This window comes from Psammomys obesus, unplaced genomic scaffold (assembly GCF_907164565.1).
Source record: "Psammomys obesus unplaced genomic scaffold, mPsaObe1.curated_primary_1811, whole genome shotgun sequence".
NCBI lineage: Eukaryota > Metazoa > Chordata > Mammalia > Rodentia > Muridae > Psammomys > Psammomys obesus.
In genome coordinates this window covers 9,700,553-9,717,637 of record NW_026591918.1, presented here as the reverse complement: position 1 = coordinate 9,717,637, position 17,085 = coordinate 9,700,553, and the positions used below count along the sequence as shown (strand labels likewise).

The window sequence follows — 17,085 nt, the reverse complement described above, 5'->3', positions numbered from 1 at the left end:
TTAACAGTGTATGAGCAAAGCACCAGAAAACCTAGCCAAGAGACTCTAAAGTGGGGACAGGATATGTGTCAGAATACTAGCATTTTATAAGACCCATATACAGATCCCTGAGATTCTTAGCAATCTACACTGATTTAACAAACTGGAGACAGGAGCAAGTCTTGCATATACTTCTAAAATCAGATACAACGTCATCCCCTTTAAGAAGCACATTCTCAGCTGGGCTCCGTGGTGCACACCTGTAATCCCAGCACTCAGGGAGGAAGAGGCGGGTGGTTTTCTGTGAGTTTGAGGCCAGCCTGGTCTACAAAGTGAGTCCAGGACAGGCAAGGCTATACAGAGAAACCCTATCTCAAAAATCCAAAAAAACAACAAAAAGTAGCACATTCTCCTTTCTGTAGCTCAATGATTTTCCACTTTTGAAAATATTTCTTCAAAGGAATAATGTAACTACAGAGACTTAGACATGAGTCATCATCAGACTTTAATCATCAAACTTAAAACGTGTAGGCTATTCTCCTGGAGGCTCAAAGACAAAGACCCAGTGGCGGAGGTAAAAAGAGAGGTACATGCAAGGACTGCTCACAGTGCCAGAGGCTACCATTATCTCACTCCATTCTGCAGGCTGGCAGAACGTCCAAACAGCAAGTCATGAGGGTGTGGTGACATTCGCCTATGTAATCCCAGCAGATTTCTGCAGCCTGTCTTCACACAAGCGAACTGGAGAGAAGGCTCAGTGGTTAAGAGCACCTGCTGCTCTACCAAAGGGCCAGAGTTCAGTTCACGGGGCCGCAGCAGGTGACTCAATGACTTGTAGGGGGATCTGACTCACTCTTTTTAAACAAAAAATCCACAGAGCAAACCAAGTAACTTGCTGAGCAGTACAAATTACATAAAACCCCTTCTGTTGTCACAGCAGGGTGAATCTCCTTTCCAAGGTTCGGAAATGTTCAGAAATGTCACAGTGGGATCCTAATATAGAACCAACAAACTCACCTACCCCAGACATGCTCGGGGAAGTAACTCAAACGCCCTATAACCAAATTACCAAGTGGGTGGTATCCGACCAGAGGGACTTAAGTTACATCAGAGCCAGGAGCATGTCTATTTCTTATTTCAATACCCTGGGCATACAACATTTTATAAATGGACGCCCTGCAAGCTCTCTTCTCATCAGTAAAAGGGGAAAAAAAAAATCAGGCTACTTTGGGGGACTGTTGGGAGAATTAAATGCGATGTTAAGTAATACTGTGTTCAAGACGCAGTCAGCCTCCAGAAAACATTCCACCTTGCCAACCCAGGAGGAACAGGAGCAAAGATGCCCTACATCAGTTATGGAAAACAGGCCCAGCAGGGACCAGAGACCCAGACAAGAGCCAGAGAAACGGGGCTGTCACCACGGAAAACACAGAGAAAGACAGTCAGGGGAACGTAGGAAAAGAGTAGCATTCAGGCTGCAATCGTGGCCCAGACACAGATCATGTCGACAGGAGGGAGGAGAGAGGGCAGGCCCAGCGCTGGGGCAAGAAGGAAGAGGTGGTGAGGCCGGGGAGAGGGGAGGGAGAGGAGTTAGGGCTCGGCGTGACACGGGGACTGGAGGAGAGTTCAGGCCTGACGTGACATGGGGAAGGGAGAGGCGACAGGGCCGGCGCGCAGGCAGGTGGGGTGGCGGCCCCGGACACCGCGTGTCGGGGAGAAGGGAGCGCAGAACAGGCCGCAGGCCCGGGGCGAGGAGGGGCGAAGGGCCGCAAAGCGAAGCGCGACCGCCGGCCACTCGCGTCCTTACCAGCCGGCAGCGCTTCTTCCGGCGATCCGAGTGGACCTTGGACCGACCCAGACACCTAGCCAGGAAAATCGGGACTCTCAAGGCAGAGTTCTCGCGATAGGATTGCCTTCCTGCCACGCCTCTCGGTAGTGTTCTGACAGTTTCGCGAGATTTCCTTCCGCGACTGCGCAAAAATGTCTTTAGGGCCTCAGCGTGGAGGCGCGCACCAGCTTTTGCTGTCCTTCATCTGGGTCCTTTTCATGCCTCTCAGTGAGTCAATTAAGTATTCTGAAGATGTGCTATGCTGAATGAAGAACTATGCCAGGTAGGCCTCTCACACAAAATGTTCTCACAGGTAGATTTTATTTAACTGTAACGTTCCTATGCAAGAATACACGTCAGAAGACACAAAAGGCCGTATCTCGCATGACTCCGTTATTACACAAATCAAGGCAAGCCCTTTAAAAAGAAACATTTTGAATTGATACAAACTAGTTGTGCATATCTGTGAGATACACTGTTAACTTAAAATGCATGGAAACAATGTGTGTGGGGGCTGGGTGTGGGTAACTGCCTTATTTATTATTTCTTTGTATTAATAGTATAGAAAATCAACTAATTATCTTTGAAATAGTTAATCTGGGTGTGGTAGCACCCGGTTGCAATCCTAGCACGACGGAGGAGGGAAGGAGCAGGATGGGTGTTCAAGACCAGCCTCCACTACTGAGACTTTGAGAAAAGTGGGAGACAGAGATATCAGATGATTATAATCAGTACAGTTGTCCTGCTGTACCTTCGAATATAAACTATTTCTCCTACCCAACTCTACCCTGGTTGAGAGGGCAGTCAAATTCTCAAGTACAGAAAAGAAAATGATGCATAGCAGGCAGGGCTGAGTGGAGAGTTAGTGTCATTTAATAAGTTTCCTTATAGGGGCCTGAGAGAGGTGCTCAGGGATTAAAAGCACCTTCTGCTCTTGCAGGTTCCCCACACCTGGCTCACAACCATCCATAACTCCTGTCCCAAAGCCTTCTGACCACCGAGGGCACCACTCATGCACATTTATATACACAGGCAAAACAGTCATGCAAATGAGCAAATGAACTATTTTTTCCTTTGGGGCTTGTGGTGGTTTGAATATAAAGGTTAGGAGGTCAGTGTCCTTGTTGGAGTAGGTATGGCTTTGTTGGAGGTAGTATGTCACTAGGGGTGGGCTTTGAGGCCTCAGAAGCCCAAGCCAGGCCCAGTGGCTTAGTCTTTCTTCCTACTGCCTGTGGATCTGCTTGTAGAACTCAGCTACTTCTGCCTGCATGCCACCATGCTTCCTGCCATAATACTGGACTCAAAGAGTCGCTGTGGTCATGGTGTCCCTTCACAGCAATAGAACAGTGACTAAGAAGAGGCTGATGGAAAGCTCTGAAGCTGGAGAGAGGTGACAGGCGCAGAACAGCCTGATATTTTTATCTCCACTGAGTGAACACTTAAAAATGGTGGGTGATACATTATAACTTAGGGAAAACATGCTACATTTAATATATATATATATATATATATATATATATATATATATATATATATAGTAAGTAGCTGTCCGAATTGATAGCACTGTTTCTAGTCCGTCTACTTTAGGTGGTCTGCCTAACACAGGTAACTGATCCTAGAGCTAGCCCCTGCCACCCACACAAGTCTGGCCTCTGAGTTCCCCGTAGGACTGCATGAGGTCTGGCGCGCACCTTCTCTCGCTGTCTCTAACCTCTTCTGACCTCATGCAAGCACAGGGAGATACGGGGACATGATGGAGAGGATGTGCCTAAAGAGGTAGAAGGAAGGATAAATGTGAGTACCCGGGGCAGAGAAGTTCAGTGTCATTGTGAACACACATGCTCTTTTCCATTGTAAACCATAAACAACACAGGCAAATGTTTGTTTGCTTTATAACATCCATTAAATTAATACAAACATAATTGGCAAATTTATTTGTTGGTTTATTTATTTTAGTTTTTTGAGACAAGATTTCTCTGTGTAGCCCTGGCTGTTCTGGAACTCCCGTGGTAGACCTGGCTGGCCTTGAGATCTACCTGCCTCTGCCTTCCAAGCTTTAGGATTATAGGCTACCTCTACCCAACCTGTAACTGGTAAATTTAAATCATACAAATATTCAAATGTTGCTCAACCCTGGGGCCCACTGGGAGCCCATTTACATTATCCAGCCTTCGACAGCACAGGCCTTTACTGGGTTATCCCGCTCCACCACCCTATAGGTGCAGGTCTCTTTGTGGAATTCTTCACGACACTTCTGTTTGTCATAGGACACCGGTATAGGAATTCTGTCAATGAGACAAGACAAAGCTGTTAGAATGAGGGGAAAAACGCTGATTCGCCCAGCCCGGCCGATCAGACATGCTCTGGCCAACAAGCAGACTACATACTTCCACTTGTCTGGGGCCTCCCTTCCCCAGCGTAAGGGTGTCACCTGGCTGGAAGGCCTGAAGCGCAGGCTGCTGGCGTCTATACCTGCCTGCCGTGGACTCACAGAGACCATCCCTAACCTGAGTTCCTCATTCTACCCTGCAAGCACTGAAGGATGCTGGGAAGTTCTGACAGGCTCAGGGACCAACCGGGTTAATCTGGGACAGGGTACTCACCTGGCCCTTCCCACCCTCCCTGTTCAGGAGTGGTCAGTAATACTGGTGCTAGACTGTGGGAAGAGAAGGTTGTCCCAGCCCTGTGTGGTGTCTGGTTAAAAGAGCAGCTTAGCTAACCAACAGGAGCAGAGGGCCATCTCAGGCCAGGGTCATGGATCTAATGGAAACAATCCTTTCTGGGAAAACCCACCTGCACATGTAAGGGGCACACACAACTTTAGGAGTCACTACCTTAAAAGCACATCTATGGGCTTGAGGTGTAAATTGCCCTGCCAACATGATGGCATGGAGCTATATTTGCAGCACTTGGGAGGTAGAGGCAGGAAGATCAGAAGTTTGAAACCAGCCTGAGCTACATAGTAATTCTGAGGCCAGGCTAGGCTGCAGGAGACCATGTCCCAGAAAACAAAGATAAGGGCTAGAGAAATGTGGTTGGTGGTTAAAAGCAACTTCCACTCCTTGAGAGGATGGGAGTTTAGCTCTCAGCACCCATCTCCATTGACTCACAAGTGTCTACAACTCCAGCTCTAGGGAGCCAGTATCTTCTTTTGGCTTTCATTTGCATGTATGTGCATTTACATCCACACAGACATACATATACGTATAAATAAATAATAAATATTTTTAAAACCAAATAATAAATAAACCACTATGTCCAGAGTATATAAAAGCAGCCAAGCCATTTCAGTGTTCCCTGTAACAATGTCACCTTATTGAAGAAAACCCAGAATTTTATCCTAAAGAAAAAAGACATTTCAGTCCTCTTCCCAAGTTATTTGAAACCATTCATTGATCTCAATTTTCTGGTTCCTAGGACATCTGAATTTGCAGCCCTCCAGAGGTGATGGCAGGAAGTTCTCTCATAGCTGACTAGAACACTGAGCACTCAACCCAAGCCCACATGGCCCAAGCCCATGGTAACATTGTCCTGTGAGTGAAAGCCACCAGTGACATCATGCCTTTGGCTCTAAGATTCTAGTTTGATTCCTTTTAAGACGAACATCTGGTTACTTGTAGTATATAATATTTTTGAAGACGTTTGATGATATAGATGGTATTAATGCAAAAATATTAATTAAGTAAAAAAAAAAAATAGAGCACCAAATTGTAATATAACCAGTAACGGTGGTATACACCTTTAATCCCAACACTTGAGAGGAGGAAGCAGGAGGTTTCCAAGATCAAGAGCAGCCTGAGTATATAGAGTGTGTTGCATCGCAAAAAAAAAAAAAAAAATTAAGTCTAATATAATTTGCAAATTAAGTTTTGAAATTTAGTTGTAAAAGAAAAATGTAGAAAAAGAAATAGAAAGCTAGGCAGGGTGGCTCACACCCTCTAATCCCAGTACTGGGAGGCAGGGGCAGGCGGATCTCTGTGAGTTCAAGGCCAGCCTATTCTACAAAGTGAGTCCAGGACAGCCAAGACTATACTGAGAAACCCTGACTTGAAAAACCAAAAAAGAAAAAGAGGAGGAGGAGAGGAAGAGGAAGGAGGAGGAGAAAGAGGAGAAGGAGAAGAAGAAATAGTAGCAGTAGTCGTGGTGGTTTGGAATAACATTGAGAAATGAGCACTTTCCCCCTGGGTGGAACAGTGCCAAATGGGACAGGTGTTATAGAAGGAAAGGGGGGGGGTTGAGGTTCGCCAAGTGCCAACCTCTGCCGGATTCAAGAGGATAGACCAAGCATAGAGAATATCTTAAATCTTATTGGGTATATGAATTTATGTACAGAATCTCATTTAGTTCTCATAGCAACGTGGAACTAAGCCACAAAGAGACTCAAAGCTTTACTATGGCACACACAGCTAATAAGAGGGAATGAGAGTCACACTGGAGCTGCTCTGGCTCCAGCATCAGGGTCCTCCCACCTCACTACCAGCATCAACCTCACTCTTTTCCCCTGGATCCATTGGCAACCACAGGTCCTTGGTAAAGTTCAGATACACAGGCAAGTTTGGAAAATGCTACTTTACACAATGCCTCTGGGGAGCTGGCGTATAGCTCAGTGGTACAGGGGTGGCTCACCACGTATGAGACCGTGGGTTTAATCCTAGCACTGCTAAAACAAACATTCCTGTCCGTGCATGACTCGGGTGGCCGAAGAGGACAAACAGGAATGTGTCCTGATGCACTTGGGAGGCTGGGAGCAGAGAGGTTGGTGTGGCCAGCGCTGCAGGTTCTCTGTGGTTCATTTGTTCAAAGATTCCACCTTCAGTACAACAACCCAGCAGAAACCACCTGCACAACCCCTGCTGTGCCCTGGGCTCGACTCCACAGAAGAGCACCACAGGGTTAGCACACAGGAACCACATGGGTCTTCCCTCAGCCTCTCTCAGACCACACCTGCTCTTGCTAACACATAAGGGAAAGCCTACAGTGACCACCAGACCAGTTTCTAGAGTAGAACACTGAATAAACTTGCTTGTTATAGGAACCTGTGTGGATATGAGGTTTAAGAATAAAGATGAAAAAATATTTAAAATTAAAAAAAATAATAAAGATGATAGCCAAGTGTAATCCTAGCACTTGGGGGAGGCAGAGACAGGCTGACCCCTGTAAGTTCAAGGCCAGCCTGGTCTAACAGTGAATCCAGGACAGTCCAGGCTACACAGAGAGAAACCCTGTCTCAAAAAACAAAATAAATAAATAGACTAAAATTATACTGAGCTGAGAAACCCTGACTCAAAAAACCAAATAAATAACTAGACTGAAATTAAACTGAGCTCTGAGGTAGAAGCGAACAACCGCCCATTAGTGAAAGGGTGAGTGTAAGATCTTATATGCATACCCGGGGTATCACGAGCCTGGAAGGAAAGGAAACACTAACACACGACAGCGTGTGTAAACTTTGGAAACTGTTCTCTGTGAAGGAAAGTGATCTTCAGAGGACAAATACTATACGATTGGTTCTACTTGCACAAGGTTTTACAGCAGTCACCTTCATAAGAAACAGCAGGTGAATGCTGTCTAGGGCCCAACAGAGACACTGAGGAGCATGTGGGGCCAGAGGGCATTTGGGAAACCTCTGAGCCTATGTTCAATTTTCCTGTGAATCTAAAATTGCTCTTTGGGTTTGAGATACAACTCAGTGGTAGAGTGCTTGCTTAGCAACTGTGAAGTCCTACATTCAATCTTGAGCACACACGTGCAACACACACACACTAAAGAAAAAGAAAGAGTGAAATGGGCAACGGTGCTCTAAAAGCAAACAAACAGCAATAAAAAGGGACCCCTGAGCTAGTTGAGCAGGTACAAGGGTTTAACATACAAACTGCTGGAACAAACAAAGGTGGAAGAGAGAATGACTACTGAAATTGCCCTCTGACCTCCACACACACTCATCATAAATATGCACTCCCTTCCCCACAACACACCAAAATTTAAAAATACACAGGGCTGTAACCCAGTTGGTAGAGTGCTTGCCTAGCATGCATGAAGTTCTGAGTGCAATCCCCAGCACAGCATAAAACCAAGTATGGTGATCCGTGCCTGAAACCCCAATGTTTGGGAGATGGAAGATCAGGAGTTTAAGGTCCCATCAATTACAAAGTAACTTTGAGGTCAGCCAGGGCTAGTCAAGACCCTTTCTCAAAACAAACAACAAAACCATCGGCACAGTGGCGCTGCCTGTTACTCCAGTGTTGAGCTCCAGCAGTGCCCTGCCTCAAGTTACTCCATATTATGCAGCACAGTGGTTGTCAGGCCAGGCCTTACTGCAGAAGAACCACTTTATAAGGGGCATGTCCTTCCGTTTGTGTTCAGAGCGGACAGTAGGATGCCTTTTCACTCGCCAGGCCTGCAAACAGCACCATCCACCTAGCACCACCCTCAAGACCCGCACTGCTGAGCAACTTAAAAATTAAAAGGATTCTACCCCAGGGGCTCACGGAAGTGTGGAAAGAGAGAGCTGACTCCAGAGAGTTGTTCTCCAGCTCCGCATTTGCCACTCTGTCCTTATCTCTCACACACATACGCATGCATACACTACTCATGTTTTGTTTTAAGGGGAAGGACCAAAAGAGAACTCCTGACTGTCCCAGGGTGTCAGTCCCTGGTGCTGAAGCAGCTGACCACCCCTTCACATGCTAGTCCGTCCAGACCAGTTCTGTATTCAGCCTGTATGGCCTCAGTAGTCCAACGCCTCAACTGGGCAGCTCAGCTTGACCCTGAGCTTCCGCTGAGATGCGTCTCCAACAGCTTCTTTTTGCATCTCTACCATATTCCTGCCTGCCTCCAGCTCTGTTCCAACACGTCCGATTCTGCTGCACTGTCAGTCTTTTATAGCCGTTTATTGTAATCTACATAGAATATAGATTTACTATGTGATGTGTAAAATATGATCTGAGAGTTAATGGTAGTAATTAAAGTTGGAATTAAAAACTCTGTGCCAGTGGTTAGCTATCATGCGACTGCTTGGCAAATTGTAGCCCCCAAACCAAACCAGACACACACTTAAATAAATGTAAGTTTTTGTTAAAAATAAATCAATGTAGCTTATAAATTTGCTATTATTCAGTAAAATTGTATGGATGAGATACAAACCTGTCTGTCTATGCTTCTCACGCAGTTCTCACAAAAAAAGAGACTGCTCATCCAGCTCACAAGACTGAGGCAGCAGGAGCAGCCTTGGAATGTGAAGGCAAGACCACCTAAGGAGACTTTGTCTCAAAACCAAACATAAACCAAACCAAAGCAAGCAGAAGCCCTGAGGAGCGGCTGTCTGGGACAGGCCCAGACCAGTGGTTGAGACTTACTGATTGCAGCAGTGAACTGATTTTTCTTCACAGTAACACCTGTTACAGTTCTTCACCCAGAAAGAGAACAGGGGGTGTTTTTCACCATCAGCATCCACACACTCTAAAACGATGCAAATCCCCAAGTCACACAATGGGAACCAAGTCTGTCACTTACAGCTGCTGGCATGTGACGGCAGCTGCCGTAAATGTGTCGGAAGCAATGCTTTTGTGTTCAAAGTGGCTAAAGTCCAGCACACCACAGTCCTGTAGTCCATGCCTCTGATAATATTGTTGTTTGTTTGGCTGGTTTTGGCTTTGGTTTTCTCTAGACAAAACATTCCTATGTAGCCCTGGTTAGGTTGATCTCTGACTCAGATTCAACTGCTTCTGCTGGGATTAAGGGCCTGAGCTACCATGGCAGCATGCCTAAACAAGCTGAAATCCTTCTGGATTTCATGTCAGAACAGACACTGGGGAATAATAAGACCTTCCTTTTTATCCTACTAGCTATTAGGAGCTGCTGGCAGCAGGGGCTCAGCTTGTTTCCTCTGGCTGTCCTAAATAAGCCCCTCACTTCTCCACTGGTGTTGCTCTATGTCAGTGATTCTCAACGCTGGGTGCACACGTGAAGCACTGTGGGTACTTAAAAATCACCCAGGCTGGGGTGTAGTTCAGTGGCAGAACATGTATTTGGAATGTATAAAGCCCTGGGTTCAATCCCGAAGCAGCAAAACAAATAAACAAACCCTGTGTGCCTGACCTTCGAAGAAGACAGTGAAATCAGTCTGTGGAGCCCCGACTGCCTTGTTTACCTTGGATGGTTTTGTTTTTTTTTTTTTTTTTTGTTTTTTTTTTTTTTTTGGGGGGGGGGGGGTCATGCAGCAGATATTCCAAACAGGTATTGAACTTCCTGGGTGCTTTTTTAAAAAAAAATTTTTTTTTTTAATGTATGTGAATGTTTCTCTTGCATGTATTCAAGGCTAGTGTATCTTCTCTACAGAGACCAGAAGAGGGTGCCAGATGCCTAGGAACTGGAATTCCCAACAGTTGTAAAACTGCCATGTGCATGCTGGGAGTGGAACTTGGGTCTTCTATAAGAGCAGCCAGTGTTTTTTACTACTAAGAATCTCCCCAGGCCCCACATCAGACTCTTAACCCTCCTGTCTCTGCCTCTCCAGCGCAGGGATTACCAGGATGTGCCGCCACGTTTGCTTCCTGCGGTGCTGGGACTGAACACATCACCTCCTCCTTTCTAGGCACGCACCCTACCAAGAGAGCTGCAGCCCAGCCCTCCGCGTTGCTTTTTTAAAATGCTCATCCAGGGTAAGAACTGCTGCCTTAGAGTCACGTGAGCCAAGTGTGCTCCAAGGGCAACAGCAGGCACAACCTTCTGGAGCTGCTGAATACCAGACTTTCATACCTGCTTTCAGAACTGGTGAACCACACTGTCCTGGGCTAAGGCATGTGGCTTAGGGGTGTCATACTTAGTTTTAGTTGTCAGCTTGTACAGCCCAACGTCACTGGAGGAGCACCATCTAGTTCGTGCTTGAGTTTCCCCCTGACTTCTCTCAACAATGGACTGTGGCCTACAAGTGAAAAGCAAATAAATCCGTTCCTTCCCTAAATTTGTTTTATTTTCGTGTTTCATCACAGCAACAGAAGGAAACTAGTACAGTATTAAAGTGCTTGTTTGGTATGTATGAGAGTCTCCAGCACCACTCCCAGCAAACGCACACACATACACACGAATTACAGGGATGATCATGTCCATTAAATTTTGAATGCTGGGAGTGGAGAGATGGCTCAGCAGTTAAGAACACTGGCTGCTCTTCCAGATGTCCTGAGTTCAATTCCCAGCCCCACATGGTGGCTCCCAGCCGCCTAAAGTGGGAACTGATGCCCTCTTCTGGCACACAGGTGTACATGCAAACAGAGCATTCATACATAGAATACATACATAAATCTTTTTTAACATTAATAATGCTGCTTCTTAACTCTGACCGTATGTGAAAGTGAGAGAGCATTTAATGTTCTAATTCAGCCCCCAGAGAGTTTTATTCAGCTGTTCTTAAATGGGGCCTGGCAATTTTTGAAGCTCTCTAGGCAATCTCATCTAGTTGGAAAACAACCTTCTTAACTGCTTCTGGACCTGCCCAAGTCCTTCCCGTGTATACTCCAAGACTTCCCCATCTGCCATATATACTAGGTCCTATCTACAGGTATCTACCAAGCTGGAATGGCACCAAAAGTGCTGGGAAAAACAGGACTTACCACTAGGCGGTCCCTGACGGTTCTCAAAAAAGCAGCCTGCATTGCATGCCGTCACCAAGGTGGCAAGGAGTAGAAGGCTGCCCAGCCGAGCTTTCTGCAATGCAGGGAATGGAGAATGAGTGATTCCTGAGGGGCATTCTTGCCTGACTGGCCTGTGAGAGTCCGGCCGAGTTCTGGCGGGAAGAGACGTGAAACAACTGCAGGTACCCATCTCAGCCAGGCGCTAAGACACACATCAGTCACGCAAAAAGAAAAACCCTAGGAAGGTTTGTCATGAGGCGAAATTAAAAAAAAAAAAAAAAAAAACAATAGCGTGAAGCCGGTGCCCCAGAGAGAGTTCCAGGACAGCCAGGGCTACACAGAGAAACCCTGTCTCAAGAACACAAACAAACAAAAAACACTAACACGAACCCAGAGGCAAGCAAAATACAGCAGGAGGCCTGCTGGAGACGGGTTTGCAGGCGATATGGTTAGCATCGGAGTGAAACCAAGACCGTGTGACCAGGAACTTGAGGTGTAGCCACCGTGATACAGAACTTCCAGGACCAGCCACCCCTCTGGTGTGCAGAGAGTTTGGAATCCACAGTCCCAAAGCAGGAAACTGAGCATGTCATCTCTTTTGAGAGGAGTTGAATAAATGAACAGAGTTTAGCATGGTATTCTTGGTGTCCTTTTAAAAAAGAAGATAAGGTGAGGATTGATGATAGCAAATGGCTAGAGGTTGGGAAAATAGCTCAGTTGGTAGAGTACAGGCCTAGCAAACATGAAGCCATTAATTCAATGCCTAGCTACACAGAAACCCAACATCATTGTGGCACTGGGAAACTAAAACATAGCCACATTGTTATACATCGTCATTAAGCCTCTGTACCTTGTAAGTTTCTGTTTCCTGAGCTTAATGGTATCCTGCAAACCATTTCAGCCTAAGTGAACTTGTGACCCCACGCTGTAAGGCCCCCCTCGCTAAACTCCTGAACTTGCGACATATGATCGCCCTTTTGTCTTAGGAAAGTGTGTCTTCTCAGATAACCTGATGCCTCCCCTTCCACATGATGTATTCTTGCACTTATCTACCCCACAGGCAACCTTGAGCCTTGAGTCCCCCACTCTCCTGTCCAGGTGCTAACAGCCAATTATCTCTATAGCTATTTCCTATCAACCTTCCCCAGGAGAGGGACCTCAAAAGCCAGTGAGGGGCTGCTCTCTAAAATCCAGACTTTGGGAGAGGCAGCCAGCTGGCCAGTTTTAGATACAGCTTACTTTAATCAGACAGTCGTGGAGTTGGTCTTCCCCCGCCTCAGGCCCTAACAGCACATGCTTCTAACCCGAAAACCCCAGAGATGGAAGCAAGAACATCAGTAGTTCAAGATCATCCTGGCAACATAGCCTGGGCTACACGGTCCTGTCTCAGAAAAGCACTAACATTCATCATGAAGAGGTGGAGCCTGAAGTGGTTCCTTTCTGTTGGAAGAATAAAAAGACAAAACAGGAAACTGAGGCTGAGGACAAGATGCAGACGTGTTACTCAGATCAGCACTGTCTTTGAGCTGAGTGGAGATCTGTGGAGAGGGGCTTTCAGGCAGATGGCACCGCATGCTACTGTAAGCAGCCAGCTGCAGAGGAGGAAGCTTGCTACTGCCACAGCCCCTGTGCCTCTCAGCACCCGAAATGTCTGCCTACCCCATGCAGCTTGGCATGCTCGTGTCCTGACCTCACATGTCCTTAGACACAGCTTCTAACCTGGCACCATTTCAAGGACGTCAGCACAGCAGCCAGCAGAGCCCACTGGGCTGGAGATGCCGGTGGGGGTGGCTGGCTGTGGGGCTGGGTGTAGGAAGGTTGTACTCGGAGCCTCATCACCAGCCGCAGCAGGGCCTTTCTGAGCAGCAACTCTTCCGCGCTGCCCGGCCTTGTTCTGGGAGGCCCAGGAGCTCTTGTGCTGGGCGCTGGTCCTCCTTGCCCCGTTTGACATGAAAAGGTCATCTCCACCTCCCATATAGTTTTTCCTGTGTCCCCTCTGCCCTAGTTCTTCCTCTTTGTATACTTCTCAGGGGTTGCTTCAGGTTTGATGGGGAAGCTATATTCTGTATTAAGATAATTTAAATGTTTTCTTAAAGGACTCACAGTGTAAATTTTACAATAAGATCATAAAGTAATTATGTACAAATTGTGTCATTTTAAGGATAAAGACATTTGGATGTTTAAATACATAAATAAAGCTGAGAAGATATCAAATTTTAAAAATAACATGAACTGATTTCAGTGTAACAATGAAAAAGTTAAGGTCATAGTAGAAAAGTAGAAAAGGCAATAACAACACACACTTATGAAGACAGGAAAAGGATCAATAAACACCTGGAAATTCAACTTAACCAAAAGCAAAAGAAATGTGAATGTAGATAGAAGGAAGATGAGAACCACCGTGTCATTTAGAATCCACAGACAGAAACAGGCCCATAGCACAAAGGGCAATTTGGAACAATTTGAAAGTGTAACTTAAGACCACTCACACTTTGAAATTCACATTTTTCACTTCTAACATGACCTTAAGAACAGCACAGAGGTGAAGACAGACTCCTGACAAGGCAGCCCAGCTCACTGAAGATGGGAAACCATGCAACACCCACGAATAGAGCTGACTGAGAACACAGTGACTCACAATATGACCCAAACAGAACAGGAACCCATGAACTGAGAGAGAGAAGGGAGAGGCAGGAGCGTCGGCACTGCGACCCGAAAGTCTGCAGACTGCACTACAGCCCAGGTGCTGTGATGCCTGTGACAGAAAGAGATGCCCTTTGTCACTGTGGTTGTGACCCCTTTCTTCACCAGGCCCTTCCTCTTTCCTTCTACCATGAAAACTCTAAAGAAATACATGCGTTTTTTCCAAAAGAAGGGAGTGAACGACGGAAAGAAAAGAAAAAGAGCCTTGTGTGGTGGCTGGCTTATTTCATTCCAGCATTGGAAGACAGTGACAGAAGGATCTCTTGAGTTTGAAGCCTGTCTGGTCTACATAGTGACGACAGGACTACATAAAGAGGTGACCCCCCTCCCCCACAAAAAAAAGCAGAGAGGGAAAACCTACATAAAATTTTCAATATATGTCATACACACTGATATTTAATAGGCACTTGTTCTTTGTGTTTTAGTCTTTTTTCTTCCATGATCTTTAGCTCAAAAGCTCTGTATTTATTTGACTCCCAAACCACCTTGATGACAGAATTTCTGCTCCCTTAGATGGAAAGAAAACTATTTCATGCTAATCACAGAACTCTAGACTTGTGTTTTACTGAGTCATGGAACAAGACTGAGACACTGTGGTATGGAGCCCAAATATGATAACAGGGTGTTGCAAGATATTTGATGACACCGTGACCCCCAAGATTGTGTTATTTACTGGAAATACCTGTTTCTAGTTGTGGTGTGCCTCAGCCCTAGCACATACCTTTAATCCAAGAGCTTTCTGCTTGAGCATTGTAATGGGATTAAATAAAGTTAACCCTAGGTCAAGAGCAAGCAACTGTTTGACAGGAAGTGAACATAGGAAAAAAAACATAGTGAGTAGGAGGAAGTCAGGAGGATGGATAGAGGGACACACAGGAAGTAGGAGGAGACATTCAATTTGAGGTGGCATGGGGAAGGAGAGCTTCACCTTTCGGAGTATCAGCTGAGGAGGAAGGTCAGCTGGTACTTTCTCTGCCTCTCTGAGCTAGCATGTTTCACCCCAGCATCTGGCTCCCGAGTCTTTATAGGTAAAATCGAATATTTGAGATTTTGTTAAAAATAACAACAGGGTAAATCAAATGATGCTTTTTTGAATCATCTCTTCCTCCCTCCCTGGGTGCTTCCCTCCCTCCTTCTGTCACTCCGTCTCTCTCTCTCTACCGTCTCTCTTCTCCTCATTCCCCACTTCCAGTCCTATTCCTCACCCCTTCACCCTTCCTTTCCCTCCCTCTCTTCATCTCTTCCTCTTGCCTTTGTAAAAAAAAAAAAAAAAAAAAAAAAAAAAAGGGGTTTTCTCTTAGAAAGTCTCACATTCCCTGAGCTCAGACAGGACTGATGTGTCTCCTGCTCTCCTGTGGGAGCTCCACAGGTAAAGTGATCCACACTGGCTGCTCACTGCAGCTTTCATGAGCTCAGGGAGACCCCGATGAAATGCGTGAAGATTCTGCTTCAGTGTGTCTTCAGATTGTGATCAAAGTTCCCAGGTGATGCTGAGACCCTCGTCTGAGGACCAGGCCTGAGGAGGAGGCTCCAAAGTCTCCTCTCTTCACCGCATTCTACTCTGCCCTGCCTCCCTTGCTGCAGACACTACCGTGTGCCCAACACATGCAGGCCCAGGAGAGTAAAGGAAACTAGCTTTGCCAGGGCTTTCCAGGTAGTGTGGCTTCCTGACCAGGTTGGGGGAAGCAGAGTGGCACTGCCCCCTGAACTGTGTCTGCTTTGTTACACAGCTGTCCCTGGAAAGGAGGGTCAGCTCTCCATTACCGAGGGTCGGGGTCTTCAGGATCTTAGCCAGGGAAGGGCTACTGCAGCTGCCTGAGTTCAATCCCAGGCCTCACGGAAGGGGAGTGGGAGGACGGGTCTGAGGAAGATAGGGAGCACACCGCTTAACAGTGATCTACGTCTCCTAGCCCTGTTTGAGGAGGGTTTCACAGAGTACACTTGTCCTGAGCTGAGGCCAGGGTCCCTTCCTGAGGCCCTCTCCATCCTCACGTGGTCCTCCTCACCAGCTCCTGCTTCCTTCCTCGTGTCCTCCTGTGGGAAGCCCCATTCCTTCCCTGATTCTGGCTTGTAGAAAAGATACTTTAAGAAGAGATCAGTCTTCAACTAAAGACAGAAAGGAGCCCTATGTATGAAATTAGTCACGTACCATTGTGGCAAGCAGGACTCCTTACAGGCAGGTCTCTCCAGCAAAGTGTCAGCAAGTGCTAGCTCCCTATTTATACAGGCAAGAATGACCAAACCTGCATATTCTTGGGATGATTCCCAGAACATATTGGTTATTTACTGAGGGCTGACCAGGAAGTTATGATTTCTCCTGATTTATGAATCTCTCAGATAACAAGCTTCCACCTTACTGATGGATATGTTTACCATTTTCCTCACCCTTGACAAGCTGCTGCCCTTGCTGTGAGAGAGCAGAGAAAGACCTTTCCCTGGAGCCTTTATCCTGCACTGGCAGACTGCTACCCCCCCCAACCCATGAGCTTTCCTGATCCATGGACAAAGAAATGGGCCTCACATCCACCATGTACCGTGTGGGAAGGCATAAGCTTTGTCCAATAGCCTGGCTGCCTAAGGGGCGCAGGCCCAGGAGGTACTGGCCTTCGGGTCCAGAACGGGAAAGCACAAGCACACGGAGCCATCTTGCATGGTAGGGATGAGCTGCACCCAGCTAGGTGTCTTTTAACCAGCCACAGGCTCCCATTTCTCTGACTTACTCACATTCTCCTGAACGCTCAGTCTTTGCTCTGCCTCCTCAAACAAGCCTTCCTTCTCTGTTCAGCAGTGATCTCCTGCCTGGGAAACAGCACGGAGTGCCCCTGAACACATGAACTCGGGGTGCCTCATAATGCAGCAGTCCCGCTCTGAGGACCCGCCTCACTCCCGAAGGTTTACTGCAGCACTACTCACTGTTGCCACAGGATGGAGTGCCCCTGTGGCCAC

At 46.7% G+C, this 17,085-nt stretch overlaps 2 protein-coding genes and 1 long non-coding RNA gene across 4 annotated transcripts in view; 1 reads left to right on the top strand and 2 right to left on the bottom strand.

Moving 5' to 3' along the window:
* Ncoa4 (nuclear receptor coactivator 4) overlaps positions 1-1,853 on the bottom strand; it is a 20,804-nt gene extending 18,951 nt beyond the window's left edge. The window contains exon 1 of the mRNA XM_055612337.1: positions 1,787-1,853. The gene's annotated coding sequence lies outside the window, so the exon portion shown is untranslated. The remainder of the gene's footprint in view (positions 1-1,786) is intronic.
* A 92-nt stretch (positions 1,854-1,945) lies between these two features.
* On the top strand, positions 1,946-10,769 carry LOC129680681 (uncharacterized). Its single transcript, XR_008720721.1, has 2 exons — positions 1,946-2,090; positions 10,323-10,769. It is a non-coding gene; the product is annotated as an uncharacterized LOC129680681 (long non-coding RNA).
* On the bottom strand, positions 3,726-16,324 carry Msmb (microseminoprotein beta). Of its 2 annotated transcripts, XM_055612415.1 has the most exons (4): positions 16,289-16,324; positions 11,416-11,509; positions 9,163-9,265; positions 3,726-4,092 (listed from the first exon to the last, which is right to left on the bottom strand). In XM_055612415.1, the coding sequence occupies exons 1-4, from the start codon at positions 16,289-16,291 to the stop codon at positions 3,963-3,965; spliced, it is 330 nt and encodes a 109-aa protein (XP_055468390.1). In that variant the 5' UTR covers positions 16,292-16,324; the 3' UTR covers positions 3,726-3,962. The 2 variants fall into 2 exon arrangements, with proteins under 2 accessions (XP_055468390.1, XP_055468389.1); XM_055612414.1 differs by lacking the exon at positions 16,289-16,324 and having other exon boundaries at positions 11,416-12,767.
* Positions 16,325-17,085: the final 761 nt, after the last annotated feature.